Source organism: Octopus bimaculoides, chromosome 15, assembly GCF_046866305.1.
Source record: "Octopus bimaculoides isolate indiv1 chromosome 15, ASM4686630v1, whole genome shotgun sequence".
NCBI classification, from domain to species: Eukaryota; Metazoa; Mollusca; class Cephalopoda; order Octopoda; family Octopodidae; genus Octopus; species Octopus bimaculoides.
The window spans coordinates 46,745,764-46,763,263 of NC_142942.1; the positions used below are offsets into that span (position 1 = coordinate 46,745,764).

The window sequence follows — 17,500 nt, forward strand, 5'->3', positions numbered from 1 at the left end:
ACACACGCGCGCGCACACACAAACACACACAGAGCATATCTTATAATAATGGGACACTCTATGTACTGCATCTGAGCAAATAACGATCTTTTATTGGTTGGCATATCTCAGCACTGATCAGCAAACAGTTTGTTCGCTGAAATTAAAAACAAAATCATTGGTTTGTTTAAGATGAAAAAGTTTGGGTACCTCTGGCGGACGAAACCTAACATGCCGAAGCAGCAGTGTCCCACAGTTCGTTGCGCCAATGAGCCGAGTGTGTTAGGGACACATCGTCGTCGTAGAAGGGAAAAGTCGTTCTCCTGTGACGCAAACAACAGTGACTGGCATATTTGCTTTCGAACTAGCCAGAACGCTTTGAGAATAAATATGCAAATCATCGTCATCTGGGATTTATTTTTAGAATAAAGTCAAGCCACTCCCAGTTGAATTTGAACTCGCGATGTAGAGGTACAAAAGTAAGCAATGTACGATAATGAGTGCGGCGTTCTACTGCCGGAGAATGGTGGAATAATAAAACAGTTGGCTGAATATTTTACTCCAGGCTAAATTAGATAAGTGGATATTAACCTCCTCCCCTTCCCTCCTCCTCCTCTCTTCCCTTCCTCCTCCTCCTCTCTTCCCCTTCCTCCTCCTCCTCTCTTCCCCTTCCTCCTCCTCCTCTCTTCCCCTTCCTCCTCCTCCTCTCTTCCCCTTCCTCCTCCTCCTCTCTTCCCCTTCCTCCTCCTCCTCTCTTCCCCTTCCTCCTCCTCCTCTCTTCCCCTTCCTCCTCCTCTCTTCCCCTTCCTCCTCCTCCTCTCTTCCCCTTCCTCCTCCTCCTCTCTTCCCCTTCCTCCTCCTCCTCTCTTCCCCTCTTCCTCTTCCTCCTATTTCTTATAAGCGCATACTATGCTCCTCTCTCTCTCACCAACTGCCATTTTCTCTTCCTCTTTTCACATGTCTGTGTGTGCGTGTGAGCATTTGTGTGTATGTGTATGTATGTTTTATGTATGTTTTATGTGTGTGCTTACATTATACTGTTACTCGTTCTCTTCTTCTGTCTGTTTCCTTCTCTCTGTGCCTCTCTCTGTGTCTCTCTCTTTTCTATCCCCCCCCCCTCTCTCTCTCTCTCTCTCTCTCTCTCTCTATATATATATATATATATATATATATACATACTTGTATCTCTCCTTTTCTATCTTTGTGTATGTATGTATGTGTGTGTGTTTGTGTATGTATACACATATACGCGCACACACAGACTGACACACATACGCAAACACCCACATACATATACATACATGTGTGTTTATCTCTTTTTCTATCTCTCATTCCCTCTCCGTCTCTTTCTCTCTTTCTGTCTGTCTCTCTCTGTCTCTCTCTCACTCTTGCATACGCATACTATTTCTCTCTCCCTATGGCTCTAAATTTGTCTAAATTCTTTTTCTCAATTCAGTCCCCCATTTTGTTTCTTCCCGATAAACCAATTCAGCCATCCAGAAACTAGGTTCTCAATGGTAAGGTCCCTCGTTGAGAGGAATTACAAATTAATCAATCCTCTTCTAAATCAAAAATTGTAAATGATAAACTAATGACTGTGGGGTTAATAAAGCAATTAAACACAATAATTGCAAATAAATTTCAAACAAAAAAACAACAAAAGCTAATGATTTTTGAATTAAAATAAAGGTCACAAAGTCCACAGGGGTGGCGGGCGGGGGTGGGGAATGTCGAAATTGAATCTACTTGAGTGGCATGAATGTGACATCGACCTCGGAGGGATGAAAGGCGACAGTAACTTCAACGCAACTTGAACTTAGAACGTACATATGCATGCATATATATATATATATGTATATGTATAAATATATAATATATATATATATATATATATATATATATATATATATATATATATATATATATATATATATATATATATATATATATATATATATATATATATATATATATATATATATATATATATATATATATATATGTTTCGTTCAACTTTTTAAATAATCTATCTATCGTAGAGACTCATGGCCTAGTGGTTAGAGCAGTGGACTCGAGGTCGAGGGTTCGCGGGTTCGAATCTCAGACCGGACGAAGTGTGTTTATGAGCGGAACACCTAAGCCCCACGCGGGTCCGGCAAAATGTAATATCGAACTCTTGCTGACGCTTTCGCCACAAATTTTCCCCACTCTTTCCTCCTGCATCCAACAGCTCACCAGCGACGGAGCGGCGTCCTGTCCAGGTGGGGAACCTTTACGTCGATGAAACCGGGAAACCGGCCCTTATGAGGAAAGCATGGCTCGGGAAGGAACAAACTTGTATAGTTGTTTGTGTCTGTGTGTTATTCTGTTACGTGTTTCAGTCATTAGACTGTGGCCATGCTGGAGCACTTCTTTAAAGAGATTTAGTCGAACAAATCGACCCCATGACTTTTAAACCTGGTACTTATTCTATCTGTCACTTTTGCTGAACCACTAAGTTATAGGGACGTAAACACACTAACATCGGTTGTCAAATGACGGTTGGAGGACAAACACAGACAAAAACATAATAATAATAATAATAATAATGATGATGATGATGATGATGATGATGATGATGATGATGATAATAATAATAATAATAATAATAATAATAATAGTAATAATAATAATCTACATGCCCACACATGATATCTACATAGTATATTATTTATCTTCTTTTGTTTGAGAAATCTTGCTTATAACTTTTCCCACTTATTATTTTATTGTTCGCCAATCACGAACCGAATCCACGTGGTTGGCTGGCTGGTTTGTTGGTTTGTTGGTTTGTCGGTTTGTCTATATGAATGTACTTGGAAATCTAAAATAGACCAAATTTTAACCGGAACTGAAACTGTCTATTGACTCATTCCTCCCACATATGCTTTTCTTTATATTTTATTTTAATTCATAATTTGATGTTACGAATGAAAAAGTAAACAAAAAAAAAAAAGACAGAAAATTAGATGAATAAAAAATTAACAACGGTAACAAAGAAATAAACGTACGTGCCTATAAATATGCCACCGTACACAAACACAGAGAATTGTAAAGAAATATGTATTGCGTGTTTAAAAGCTACAATAAATCTGGAGTTTTAAGAAAATGTCCGCCATTTTGAAAATTGGATTGAGTTGCTCTTCTTCTTCTTCTTCTTCTTCTTCTTCTTCTTCTTCTTCTTCTTCTTCTTCTTCTTCTTCTTCTTCTTCTTCTTCTTCTTCTTCTTCTTCTTCTTCTTCTTCTACCATTTGCATTTACTTTAACTTACGCATAAACACATACTCACATACAAAAGACACTGATACACACACACACACACACACACACATAGACATTCGCAGTAAATATTTCACACACATATAGAAGCAAATACACAGATATACATTCATACACGTTTATCTATCTATCTATCTATCTATCTATCTATCTATCTATCTATCTATCTATCTATCTATCTATCATATGAGTGAGTGTATGTGCCTATCTATAAATGAAACAAGTTACCAAGTTTAAGATATGAATAAATGAACGAACGGTTGTGTGTGTGTGTGTGTGTGTGTGTGTGTGTGTGTGTGTGTGTGTTTGTGAGTGTGTGTGTGAGAGAGAGAGAGAGGTGAGGGAGAGAGAAATAGAGAGAAAGAAAGAGAGAGATAGAGTGTGCGATTATACAGAACAGAATATGGCAGACAATGCGTGTATGTATGTACATGTAGACGTATATCTAGGACGTAAATATGAATTATATACATACATATATTATATTTTACACACACACACACACACACACACACACACACACACACACACACACACACACACACACATATATATATATATATACACCTATATATTTATATTTTATATATATATATGAATATGCATACACACTACTAGTTTGTTTGCTTGGGTGCGTGTTTCAGTGTGTGTGTGTGTGTGTGTGTGTGTGTGTGTCTGTGCGTGCGCGTGCGTGTTTATATTTTAGACCAAGTAGTTATTAAATGCTGACGCTTCTTATTTCATGCTCTGATTACGATTTCATTATTTGAATTTCGTGTATATTTCTCCACCACCTCCTTTTTTTTTTTACCTCGTTTTTATTTGTTTGTTTCTTTGTTTTTTTTTTCTTTAAGAATTATGATCCCTCGATTGATGGGAGAAGGATGGAAGGAGGGTAGGAAGTAAAAGGAAAGAGAAAACAAAATGTAAAGAAAACCAGAAAGAGAAGGGAAAGGAAGAGGGGAAGCGGGAACAGAAAAGGTTGTGAGTTAATAAAGACATAATTTTCTGTTGATGGATGTCAGTGAGTATGTGTTTGTTGTATTTAATTAATATAGACTGTACGTCACATGTTGCATATATCGGACAGTGACATTGCGGTGACGGCAGCGGCGGCGGCGGTGGTGGTTGCGGTCGATGTTGCGGAAGTAGTAGAGGCCGAAGTCCGGCGAAACTGTTTCTACTGTCAGGAGAAGGGGCGAATACGGGTGCTGGCGCCTTAAAATCAGTCTTTTGGGTAGCTGCAGTTCGTCAGCCTGGGAAGATATTTCTTTTAAAAGCGGGAAAAGGTCTGGTTTTAAACCTCTGTTGCCTTACAGCAGTACCTATCACAGGGGTAAGACTTGGAGAGTAAACCCTAATGCAGAGTAGTCCTGAGCTAAATTCTTCAAGCCAGCCCAGACTTATTTTGCAATATTGTTTTGTCAACTTTTTCCAAAAGACTGATGCCAAAGTGTAATGGCCTTTGCCCTCTCCTTTAAACTACATCAGCGTCGTGGACTGGGGAGACCTACTGTATGGGCAACTCATAGTCTCCTATATTAACCGTACCCAGCTTGCACCCTGGAAGGGACCCTCCATCATTGTTTCATCATGATGATACTATATGGAAAGCAGCAGCTCTCTGGTTATAGGTCTATGCTCGGATTGGTGCGGAGATGGCGCAAGGAGTAGCTGTTAACGTAAGTAGAGGCCATTGTAGAGGCCATTGTAGAAGTTAGTTTGGTGGATAGCAAATACTACGCCTGGCATAACAAGATACCAAAGGAAGAAGCTTGCATTCAAGTTAGGATGCTGGAGTGTATTGACTATGATCACAGGATTATCAGATAAATTCCTGAAGATCAGGGACACATGAAATACTGATGATTATCAACGGACTGCTGAATTTTCAACTGGACAGCGTAGGAGAAACTCTATATGAAAGAGCGATAACTTTTTCTAACATATAAAGTCCTTAGTCCAAACTAGAAAGCACTCTGTTGGTTTCGTTATGAGAAACTCAAGGCTAAAGTTGGCGGAGCCCAGCGAAGGAGAGACTAAGCGGACTTTTACTCTTCGACTCCATACTTCCGGTGAGCCTCTTAATAGAAAAATACACATGCATGTATACATACATACATACAGACAGACAGACAGACAGACAGACATACATACATACATACATACATACATGCATACATACATACATAAGGTTCTTCAAGGACCTTGGCGCTAGTTTCTTTAGAAGCATTGCCCTCCGTTCGAAAAAATTACTGTAACAAAACTGCCTTAAATGAAGTGAATTTGATAAAGAACAAGATATCATATTCGGTACTTTGGTACTTCAAAGTATTCAACAAGACATACAGTCACAATTGATGTATTACTCTCTTTCGATGAGATTAGTGGATTTATGTCACATTCGAATGTATGTATATTTAGTTTACTGTTCCCTTAAGGTAAAATCAACAAAAAAGTATTCCATCCAGTGGCATAATTTAATGTACATAGTATAAAGATACAAGCTGCTAATAGTTTCTTGCCGTGAAGACACGTGTCTAGATAGGTCTTTATAACATGCTTTGTATCCCCAAGCAAACATCAAGCTTTCATTGTGGGTTACCTGTAATACTTAATGGTCAGTCTTATTTTATTGGTTTAGCCGTTCTCATCGTTGGGTCTAACCGTCCAATGTGGTTAGTGATTAGTTCTGTCCAGATGCGAAGCTATAGTCCATATTGGTAAACATTATAATACCGTCATACTGCTTCACTGACAAATCTTCAATTTCTACTCTACAAATGGGACCAATTTTTGACGTAAACTGTTTTACTTACAATGTTCCTGTCTTCTAACGAGCAGACATATTTTCTGTGTTGTGAAAAGAGAGGCGAGAGAGAGTGAGCGACTGTTTCAAATGAAATCTGCAAATTTCGCTGCAACGAGTTAATATTGTTTATGAAATCTACTCCGCAGTGAATACAACAAATATTTAAACTAGAGAAAGACCTCTAGTTCAAATATTCAATAAACTTCGGAAATCGAAATTACAGGAAATTTCTTGGAACATGAATTTATAAAAAAAATTCCAGACGGTCAAGCCTTTAATAATTGCTTTCTTTTAGTAACTGTTACATACCTAATTAATCAGCAATTTTCTCTCTAATATTATAGATGTCAGCAACGTAAACACAGGATCCCTATAATACCTCGCAATAATATGTTCGTCTAAGTTTTGCCATTCTATAAGAAAACTAAAAACTTAAAAAATTTAATAGTTCTTCTGTAACTTTAATGAAACGAACCAAAAATCTATTTTTGGAAGAAAGAAATCCAAACTTGACATCTAGAGGCTACGAAATCTGAACGAAGAAAGATTAGCTACAGCACAGCCTATTCCCTGGCTATCTAGTTAGTAATTAACATTATTTATAAATTACACTGCTCAGTCTATCTTAATCTTAATTAGAAAAAAAAAATGTATTGGAAATTACTCGAAGCATGCAGTATATAAAGATGAAATAATTATTTGTAAAAGCTTTGAGCAATGTGGTTGAAGAGTAATCAGGACATGCGAAATTATATCAATAAAATAAAAACCATTATATGAAGGCGTTGTATTACCTTACATAGGGTGTTTAACACTGCACTGCTATTTCGGGATGAATCCTCTTTTCAAATACGACAAATACAACAAATTTCTTCGGACTGCTTGATTGTTTATCCTTGAGAAAGAGGATTTACCCCGAAATATTACACGAGCATTTAATTCATGGAAGTTAAAACAGAATACTTAACTTTGTTTCCGTTCATTTACATCACCATGCAAGTTTTATTTAACTGCTCACCTGTATTGCTCAAAAGTGCTGCAGTTATATCATTTCTACTATTAATTAATATTATCTGCTACATTAAACTAACCCAATAACCTAACCAAGAAGGCAAACCAGCAGCAGCACTACAAGATCTCTTACAATTAAAGAAAAAGACTAGTTTTTACCGCTAAGCAGTCCCTACCATTCTTGCTATTACAGGTGACTAACTTCAACGCTAAACAGTCATCAATAACCCTAAGAAAGACTAGCTGCACATTACATAGTCACTATTAGTTTTGCTATTAAGAAATACCAACTGCAACTGTTTTACTAATTTTTCTATTAAGAAAGATTACCAGCAGCCTCACTCAAACTATTGTAACCTTATTTTAAAATATCTGCTATTTCCTATTTATACAAAATCGTGATTTTTCTCTGAGTCACAAGAGAGGACTTCGTAAAAAGTTTTGAGTTCATGAGGCCCGCTATCTCAAAATTCGTTCTCGCTGACTTGAACACTCAATGAAGACGAGTCAATAAAAGTCCTCTACACGGTCGTTCAACCTCATAGAAATAGTAGCTGTATTTCTTCAATCACTGCCAGTTGTCTAAAAAACAAAAAAACAAAAACGGAAGGACACATTGAAAAATGTGCCCGGAAACGGAAAAGATGGAAGAGTTGTCACGACCGAAACGCTTTTCTTCAAAGATCAGTCGCCTTGATCTTCAGCTACAAAGCAGCAGCAGCAACAACAACAACAACAACAACAACAACAACAACAACAACAACAACAACAACAACAACAACAATTACAACTTACGGAGGATTTTTCCAATGAGGTTTGTAGATGCTCGAGACTCCATGATAACATTTATTATTGACACAGACTGATCGATTTCAGGGACTGTGGAACGGTTTAAATAAAAACCTCAGTATAGGAAGAAAGCCTTTTACAAACCAAATCCAAACCTTGCTAGAATTTCTTATTCCTCAAAGTCGATATGCTAAACATGCCCACACAGAGAGGAGAATATGAAGTGGGCCAATTAGCATGGGCCCATGATTTTCATGGTAATCTTATCCGGCAGGATAAAGGCAAAAACTGACCCTTTTAAAAATGTATAAATCATGCTACTTCCTATGTTCTGTTCTTGTAACCCGTCCATAAATCATAAGTATTTACCGGATCACTCTAATATTTGACGACTACTTTGATATGGGGTGACTGTATTTCACATATAGCTTAGACCTGTAAGCAGCTTTTTCTTTGGTTCTATTTAAATCGATGATCGATAACCTCGGAAATGCCGCTTCATGTATCCATATAAGGTGCCATTATTTGGAATCTGTTAAGAGATATTTTTAATGAAATATATGGTAGAAACTCGAAATTTGGTGGAAGCTTTATGGATGTATTGTTAGTGCCAAACCTGCATTTAGGAAATCATGATCGATGGAGCTGCTAGAAATAGCAGCCAAATCGTCCTCAAATCCAGAATAATGAATATTTATTTCTATAGTGTATTATAATGTATTCTATGTCAGTGTATTAAATTACACTGGTACAGCTGCAAGTTTGCGAAAGAATAAAATTAAGTGCAACCATTTAGTAATCTAGAACAGGGGTTTTCAAACTTTTTGACTTGCGGACCCCTTTATATTTCAGGCTTTACCTTAGGGACCCCCTTATAAACGCTTATGAAATTTATTCATAAATATTTGCTTAAAATAACAGATATTTTTACATCTATTTATTTAACAGTATTTAACAAATAGGTTTATTGTCAATTAAAAGATTTCGATTAAAAGACATATAAAATCAAATTGCTCATAAAAAGTATTTGCTGTCCACGGACTCCCTGTCTTGTCCTTGCGGACCCCCTGATCTAGAATAAGCCGAACCGTGCATAAAAATATATTTGCTCTATTATTCACACTCCTTCATTCTCTGACGAAAGTATTGTGATATATGAAACCTACAGTGCCGAATACCATGCATGAGCTGCCAGGTTGTTAGAGCGTCCGATGGTAAGTCTCATATTTACTGATTGTTCTGACGCTCTTCGCTCCGAGTTAAAATCACACCGAGGTCAAGTTTACCTTTCATTTTTTTCAGAGTCGTGAAAAGTACCAACCTAGGGCGGTAATTTGTGGAACTATAAAAATGATGGATCGGATATCTTATAGTATTTCTTTTGGTCGTTTGCGTTCCGAGTTTAAGTCTCGTCAAGGCTTACCCCGGTGCTAGACTTAATCCGTCAATCGGTTTAACTCCACCACTCAGCACTTTAGGTTCTTTTAAGGGTGTCCACTCTGTTGGAAAATTTCAGGCAGGATTTCCAGTCTGAAGATACTGCCACTCTTTCACTGGTCTAGGAAACTCTGTAAAGGGTCATGGGCGCTACCTGACTGAAAGGTTTAAGAAAATAAATAGAATGAAAAAAATATTTTATTTCAATAAGATTATGGCAGTGTGTTGGTAGAACAGTTACCACGCCGGACAAAATGTTGAGCAATATTTCATCCATCTTAAAGTTCTGAGATCAAATTCCGCCGGGGTTGAATTTGCCTTTCATCCTTTCCAGGTCGATAAAATAATTACCAATTGAGGCCTGGGGTCGATGTAATCGACTAGCCTCCGACCCCAAAATGTCAGGCCTTGTGACTATAGAAGAAAGGATTACTTTACTGAGGCTCAAAGCGGTGAGCTGGCGGAATAATTAGCACGCTGGACAAGATGCTTAGCTGCGTTTCGTCTGTCTTGACGTTCTGAGTTCAAATTCCACCGATGTCGACTTTACCTTTTATTCATTCAAAGTCAATGAAATAAGTACGAGTTGAACACTGGGATCGATGTAATAGATTTACCCAATCCACCGAAATTTCTGGCCTTGTGCCAAAATTTGAAATCATTATTTTAAAAAGACTTGAAAATGTATAAGCTTTTCTGTCAATCTGTTTTGTGTATTTTTCAGTATTTACTATAATGTGATTAATTTTAGACTCGAGCAAATGCTATTTCGATTAATTGTTTTTGTCGAGTAACTGTTTTCGACCTGGCCTTTGAATCCACTGTTTTCGTCAAATTGACATCAAACCAGAAATGACCATAAAAATACTCTTTTGGTCGGAGTAGTAGCTTGCTTTTGTTTTTATTCCTTTCTTCATTTCGTCTCTTTCAATAGATTCAAATTTCTCCCTTTCAATATATCTTCGAAAACATCTTTCGTTGCGAATGGCAACGACAAAACTTCGATAAACCTAGCTGATTGATTGAGTGATTGACCAAACGATTAATCAAACAATCGATTAGTCAATGAGTTAAATGGTTAACTAGTTACTGATGATAAGAATAATGATGATGATGATGATGATGATAATAATAATAATAACAATAATAATAATAATAATAATAATAATAATAATAATAATAATAATAAGAAGAAGAAGAAGAAGAAGAAACACCTTGATGCAATACTAGGCAGTGGCTCACGTGGTTTCTCATCTTAACTGATTCGAAGAGTTAACATATGCACATGTTTTGTCTTGATGTAAAAGTTGCCCCCTTCAGCAAATATTCTGCTCAGTCCAACAGATTTGTCTGTCACTTGCTTGACCATAATCAGTTGAGCATATTCCTTAGTAGCTGACGGTATGTGTTTCTCTGATCATGAGCAGAAGTAGTGGGGGGGGGGGCGCACCGTATCCATGTGTTGAGAGGAATTCTTTGGGATTTGAATAGTTCTTCCCTAGAAACATGAGTATTTCGTTCATCGTCATTGAACACCCCTTATTCGTCGACCTTTTGAGCAGGAGGGGCTATTCGACCCGAAGAAAGTTCTAGCTGGGCCCCGCTTGCAAAATCATTCTATGGTTGTATTTCCAGCGTCAATTTGATGGCGTGTGCTGCTCTCTCACTCAGTAATAATAATAATGATAATAATAATAATAATAATAATAATAATAATAATAATAATAATAATAATAATAATAATAATAATAATAAAAGTGAAGTACCATCAGTGCGTGTGTTTATTTTGGCATAAAGATCCTTCCTAGATACATCGAAATCTGTTTCAACACACGATTTCACTTCAAGAATACAAAAACTAAATATTCTAAAATTTTCTTTTTCTTAAATATGATATTGGTTGATACGCAGAGTAAACAAAAATGTAAACAAAATAATCTGTTTGGAGGTGGTCTTTGTTTTGTTTTGTTTTTTTTCTTGTTATTTCATTTTGTGCTCAATTCTCGTGCAAGTCCCGTTTGCTTTTCATCTTATATTAACGGGAGGGTGGATAATCTTTCAATGAATGAATACTCGTTTATGACATAGCTAATTGGTAAAGGGTTGATATAATGGCTTATAACGCATATTACAAGAGATGTACCTCCACTGCCTGTGGAAGGGCAATGGCCCAGTGGTTAGAGCAGCGGACTCGCAGTCATAGGATCGCGGTTTCGATTCCCAGACCGGGCGTTGTGAGTGTTTATTGAGCGAAAACACCTAAAATTCCACGAGGCTCCGGCAGCGGATGGGGGCGAACCCTGCTGTACTCTTTCACCACAACTTTCTCTCACTCTTACTTCCTGTTTCTGTTGTGCCTGTAATTCAAAGGGTCAGCCTTGTCACACTCTGTGTCACGCTGAATATCTCCGAGAACTACGTTAAGGGTACACGTGTCTGTGGAGTGCTTGCACGTAAATTTCACGAGCAGGCTGTTCCGTTGATCGGATCAACTGGAACCCTCGACCGTCGTAAGCGACGGAGTGCCAACAACAACAACAAACCTCCACTGCCACAGTCCAGTGACTGGAATTAGTAAAAAAAAAAAAAAAATGCATAAAATTTTAAATCAATTAATGAAAAAAAAAAAAAAAGAAACGTACAAACATGACGTTTGTTGGACGTTGAATTATCAGGTCACCTAATTATTTTATCGGTACGCTCCAGTGAAATTAATTCACAAATACATTATACAAAAATACAAAAAAACAATTGATACAAAATTGTTCCGCCATGTGTTTTTTTGTTAGTGTAATTATTTATTGTACTTACAAACGAACAAGACATACGAAACAAAAAGGAAAGAATAACTATGGAACAAAAATAAATTGAAGAAAAAACAAAATAAAAACTAACACGAATACTAAAATAAATAATTAATTTTTCTTATCGCATTTAATTTTTCTAAAGCCACAGAGGAGAGAAAATTGGTCGGTCTTGTTATTGTATGTTGAGAGAGAAAGAGAGAGAGAAGCCAGGGTATTGGCTGGCGATAGTCGTCACGTGAGACAGAGGAATAGAGAAGTGGGAGGTGTGGGTGGGTTGTTGGTTGGTTGAAGGTGTAAGAAAAAGGAAATGTCTTGATGGATGCATAGAGAGAGAGAGGAAAAAAGAGAAAGAGAGAGAGAGAGAAAGAGAAAGAGAGAGAGAGAAAGAGAAGTAGTCAGATAGATAGACAGACAGACAGGCAAATAGATAGATAGATAGATAGATAGATAGATATACAGACTGACAGATAACGTGGATGGACAGATTTAGCTTTCTTATGGTTTTGTAAAGTAAAAGAGAGTATATATATATATATATATATATATATATATATATATATACATATATATATATGTGTGTGTGTGTGTGTGTGTGTGTGTGTGTACATATATATATATAGATATATGTACAAATATATATAGATATGTATATACATACATATATATCTATATACGTAGGATGTGAGTGTGTGTGTGTGTGTGTGTGTGTGTAGGGTAATAGAAAGGGCAAAAAAGACACGAAGAAGAAAGCAAAATGGAAGGAACGGGTGGGGAGATGGGTTACAATGGAAATCGTTTCTTCTCAATTATGACTTGGCCAATTCCTGATGTGCATGAGCTAGCATCGGAATATGGTCCATGGTGGACGAATGTTCTTTGGCTTTGAAACGCAAGTTATCAATACTGGATTTTCTCATATCAACCACATCAGGGTCAAAGGTGAATCTTACGGGTGAGTGGCTGATATGTGGACTTGGTATCATACTACTGTTAAGAAGGATATTTGGCAAAACACTTGGCGTACCACTGGAGGCACCCACATAATTCGATAGGAGGCCTCCAAATGGTAGTTTCCCAGGAATGCAGGACGGTGCTATTGTAGAGAAGCCAGGTTGATGATGCAATGTTAGGAACGGGCTGACTCCGGTGAGATGAGGGAAACGGTTTTGCCAGAAGGAATCGCTTGCTGTGCTGTTGAAATGTGTAGATCCAGCTAGAGAGCTTACGTCTGGCAGTGATTGGATGTGTTCATTTGATAAAAATGTTGGACTCTCGCGACCCATCGCTTTTTCTCGTTTACGCCATTTTGCGCGTCTGTTTTGAAACCAAACCTGGAAAATAGATAAATAAATAATTAAAAGATTGAAATAAAAGTTTAAAGGAATGCATTCAAAGTTGTAATGAACTAGAAAAATTCATGTTAAAAACTAAACAGCTCGAAATAAATGAGGAATTAACTACTAGACTCGGAAACAAGAGGGAAAGCAAAAAAAGAAAAGAAAAAAAAAGAAGGCGAAGAGGAGAAAAGAGAAAGACAAAGAAGAAGAATGGTAGCGGTTCTGGTGGTGTTGGTAGCTGCGGTTTTCCTGGTGCTCCTGATGAAGTTAGTGGTGCATGAGCAATACCTCAGAGAAAACGAAATAAGAGACAAGACCAACACTTGGAGATGACTAAGAAGAAGTGATCTGAAAGGATGCACTGAGGCATTTGATATGCAGCGCCTAGGAACATGCTCTGAGAGCTAACTATACCAGTTCCAAATAAGTGAGAACAGCGAATCACCCCTTTGTAGGATGCGTGGCAGCAAACACGAAACAATCTTACATACTGTGAGTGAGTGAATTAAACTAGCTCAAAAGCACTACAAATGATTCACGATAACGTGGCGAAGTTTGTTCACTGGAGTCAATGTGAAAATGTACGGCCTGGACAGAGCATGGAAATGGTACGAACATGAACCAAAAGGAGTGACTGGAAACATTGAATATAAGATACTGTGGGGTTTTACAATCTAATGTGACTCCCTAATTGAGGCTCGGAGACCAGACATTGTTGTGGTAGATGAAGGAAAAAAGGAAAGGAAGATTATAGATATTGCAATACGTGGGAATGAGCACATAAGTGACAAAGAAGTAGAAAAGATTGGAAAGTACATAGTACTAAAAGAGGAAATTGTAAGAAAGTTGACTATGAGGAGAGTGTCTGTCATTCCACTAGTTGTAGGGGAACTCGGAGGCACTAACAACCAAGTTCGAGAAATATGTCAGAGAAATCGGAATTGGCATGAGAGCAGATCAAGCCCCCAAAACTGCTCTGCTGGGGGACAGCTAGGATTTTGAGATTGGTACTTGGGTGTTGAGTGTCTTCCACGATAATTAACAATCAATTATCAAAAATTATAATGTGCAGAAAGAGACCCTGTAAAACCTCTGACAACAGGCTGCTGTCCGCTCTCACGAAATCAACCAGAGCAAACCAGACCGAGCACTCAGAGAAGAAAAAACAACATCAACAGCCACAACAACAATGGTTTCAAACCTTGCCACAAGGGCAGCGATTTTAGGGGAGGGGATGAGTTGATTACATCGATTCTAGTGTTCAACTGGTACTTTTTTTATCGACCTCGAAAGGATGAATGTTAAAGCTGACCTCGGCGGAATTTGAATTCAGAACGGTAGCGACAGGCGAAATACCGCTAAGCATTTCGTCCAGCGCGCTAAAATTTCTGCCAACAACAACAATAACAATAATAATCCTTTCTACTGGAAGCGCAAGGCCTCAAATTTGGGGGAAGGGGTTAAGTCAATTACATCGACCCCAGTGCATAATTGGTACTTATTTAATCGACCCCGAAAGGATGAAAAGCAAAGTCGAATTCGGCGGAATTTGAACTCAGAACGTAGCAGGAGACGAAATGCTGTTAAGTATTTCGCCCGGCGTGCTAACGATTCTCCCAGCTCGCCACCTTAATAATAATAATAATAATAATAATAATAATAATAATAATAATAATAATAATAATAATAATAATAATAATAATAATAATAATAATAATAATGATAATAATAATAATAATAATAATAATAATAATAATAATAATAATTATCGTGGAAGACACTCAACACACAAGTCCCAGGCTCAAATTTCTAGCTGTCCCCAGCAGAGCAGTTTTTTGGGCCTGCTCTGCTCGAATGACAGCGAAACGGGCTGATTACTACCTAGCTCAGATACCAGGAAACCCCAAAATGGCTGAAGTTCAAAAGATAGTGCTCATGGGAACTGCCTATATCCTACGTAATATACTGTCTGTGTGATCTCAAATTTTGAAACAAGCACATAATTTTCTTATGGTTTCTTAAACATTCTCTAGAACAACACTATGTACAAATCGAAATATATGGTACCCTAGGCATAACACCTACATGAACTTCTAACTTGTCTCTTGAGGTCTCTGGGTGAGACTTTGATCCAACTTGTACAAATGCAAAGCAAAATTCAAACATAAAATAATAATAATAATAATAATAATAATAATAATAATAATAATAATATCTGCTCTCGCCCACCCTACTCTTCCAGAACATATGTGAGAAAGACTTACCTGTACTCTAGCTTCACTGAGATCAAGTCTCATTGCCAGTTCTTCTCTGGTAAACACATCCGGGTACTGCGTCTTCTCGAAAGAACGCTCCAATTGGTGGAGCTGATACGTCGTAAATGTGGTGCGGCTTCGTCGAATCTTCCGAGGTTTGGGGCTGGACACGCCACCATCGTCACCATTCATGTGTCCACTTTGCATGAGGCTATCACCGACGCCCGGACTGGTGGCGTCCTCAAGGCTCTGAGCCGACTGCAAAGATGGCGGCTGACAATGTTCTTTCCTGCTGTCGGTCATGCTGTTGCTCTCGCTGGCACCGTAAGAACACATGTCCGTCGTAACTAAGGCCGAAGTTTCGTCGAAGTGAGTACGGTTCGGTACATCTGTGCAACTGTCAGCTACGACTATATTCGTACACTCCCCTGAAATTGCATAAAAGAAGACAATAATTTAAAATCTCAAGAAATGACAACGGCAGCATTAACAGCAGATTATAAGGAACAAACGCAACAATAACAGAATAATGAATAATATGAAGACAAGACGACATAATTAAACGTTTGCATGTAATTACTCGTAACTGTGGATCTGATATATAATTGTACACCATCAATATAGTGTACAAAGCGTCACACCAACAACCAATAACACACCAACTTCACAGTAGCACCGCTTCGAGGCAACACAAACACTAAAACGTACGTCAGTACAGGCTGTCTTTGCCTCTCAGCCTTTTGGGTCGATAAATTAAGTACCAGTAGAGCATTGGGGATGATGTAATCGACTAGTCCCCTCCCTCAAATTTGCAGGTCTAGGGCCAACATTTAAAATCATTATTATTATTATTATTATCATTATTATTATTATTATCATTATTATCATCATTATTATCATTATTATCATCATTATTATTATCATTATCATTATTATTATTATTATTATTATTATTATTATTATTATTATTATTATTATCATTATTATTATTATTTTTATTATTACTATTATTATTATTATTATTATTATTATTATTATTATTATTATTATTATCATTATTATTATTATTATTATTATTATTATTATTATTATTATTATTATTATTATTATTATTATTATTATTATTTTATGTTTGACTTTTGTTTTGCATTTGTACAAGTTGGATCCAAGTCTCACCCAGAGACCTCAAGAGACAACAAGTTAGAAGTTCATGTAGGTGTTATGCCTAGGGTACCATATATTTGGATTTGTACAGTTTTGTTCAAGTGAATGTTTAAGAATATTATTATTATTATTATTATTATTATTATTATTATTATTATTATTATTCTGAGCTCATATATATATATTATACGTATAATGGCGACTTCGTTCAGTTTCCGTCTACCAAATCCTCTTACAAGGGTTTGTTTGGAATGAGGTTACAGTAGAAGGCACTTGCTCAAGGTACCATGCTGAGGGACTGATTCTGAAGCCATGGTACTTGGAAGTAAGCTTCATACCATACTGCCACTCCTGAATGGCAAAGTCTATCTCAGTAGAATCTGAACATGAAGCCAGAAGAAATGTCGACAAGCATCTCGTCAGGCACAGTAACGACTCCGCCAGCTCGCCGCCTCAACTTCTTAACCGTTCGGCCATACTGCAAATATACAGCTACCACCACTACCATCACAATCACAATCCTCATCACCACCACCAGCACTAACACCACCTGTAGTAGTAGTAGTCACAGTAGTAGTAGTAGTAGTAGTAGTA

The 17,500-nt window shown here is 37.3% G+C and overlaps 1 protein-coding gene across 5 annotated transcripts in view; it reads right to left on the bottom strand.

Annotated features, from left to right (window-relative positions):
• Positions 1–12,251: 12,251 nt before the first annotated feature.
• The window catches only part of LOC106874436 (retinal homeobox protein Rx1), a 54,613-nt gene continuing 49,364 nt past the window's right edge, over positions 12,252–17,500 (bottom strand). For all 5 annotated transcript variants that reach the window (XM_052973306.2, XM_089363825.1, XM_089363824.1 and 2 more), the window contains exons 2-3: positions 15,752–16,170; positions 12,252–13,481 (exon numbers count right to left, since the gene is read on the bottom strand). In XM_052973306.2, coding sequence (XP_052829266.2) covers positions 12,957–13,481; positions 15,752–16,170 — 944 coding nt within the window. In that variant the 3' untranslated portion in view covers positions 12,252–12,956. The remainder of the gene's footprint in view (positions 13,482–15,751; positions 16,171–17,500) is intronic.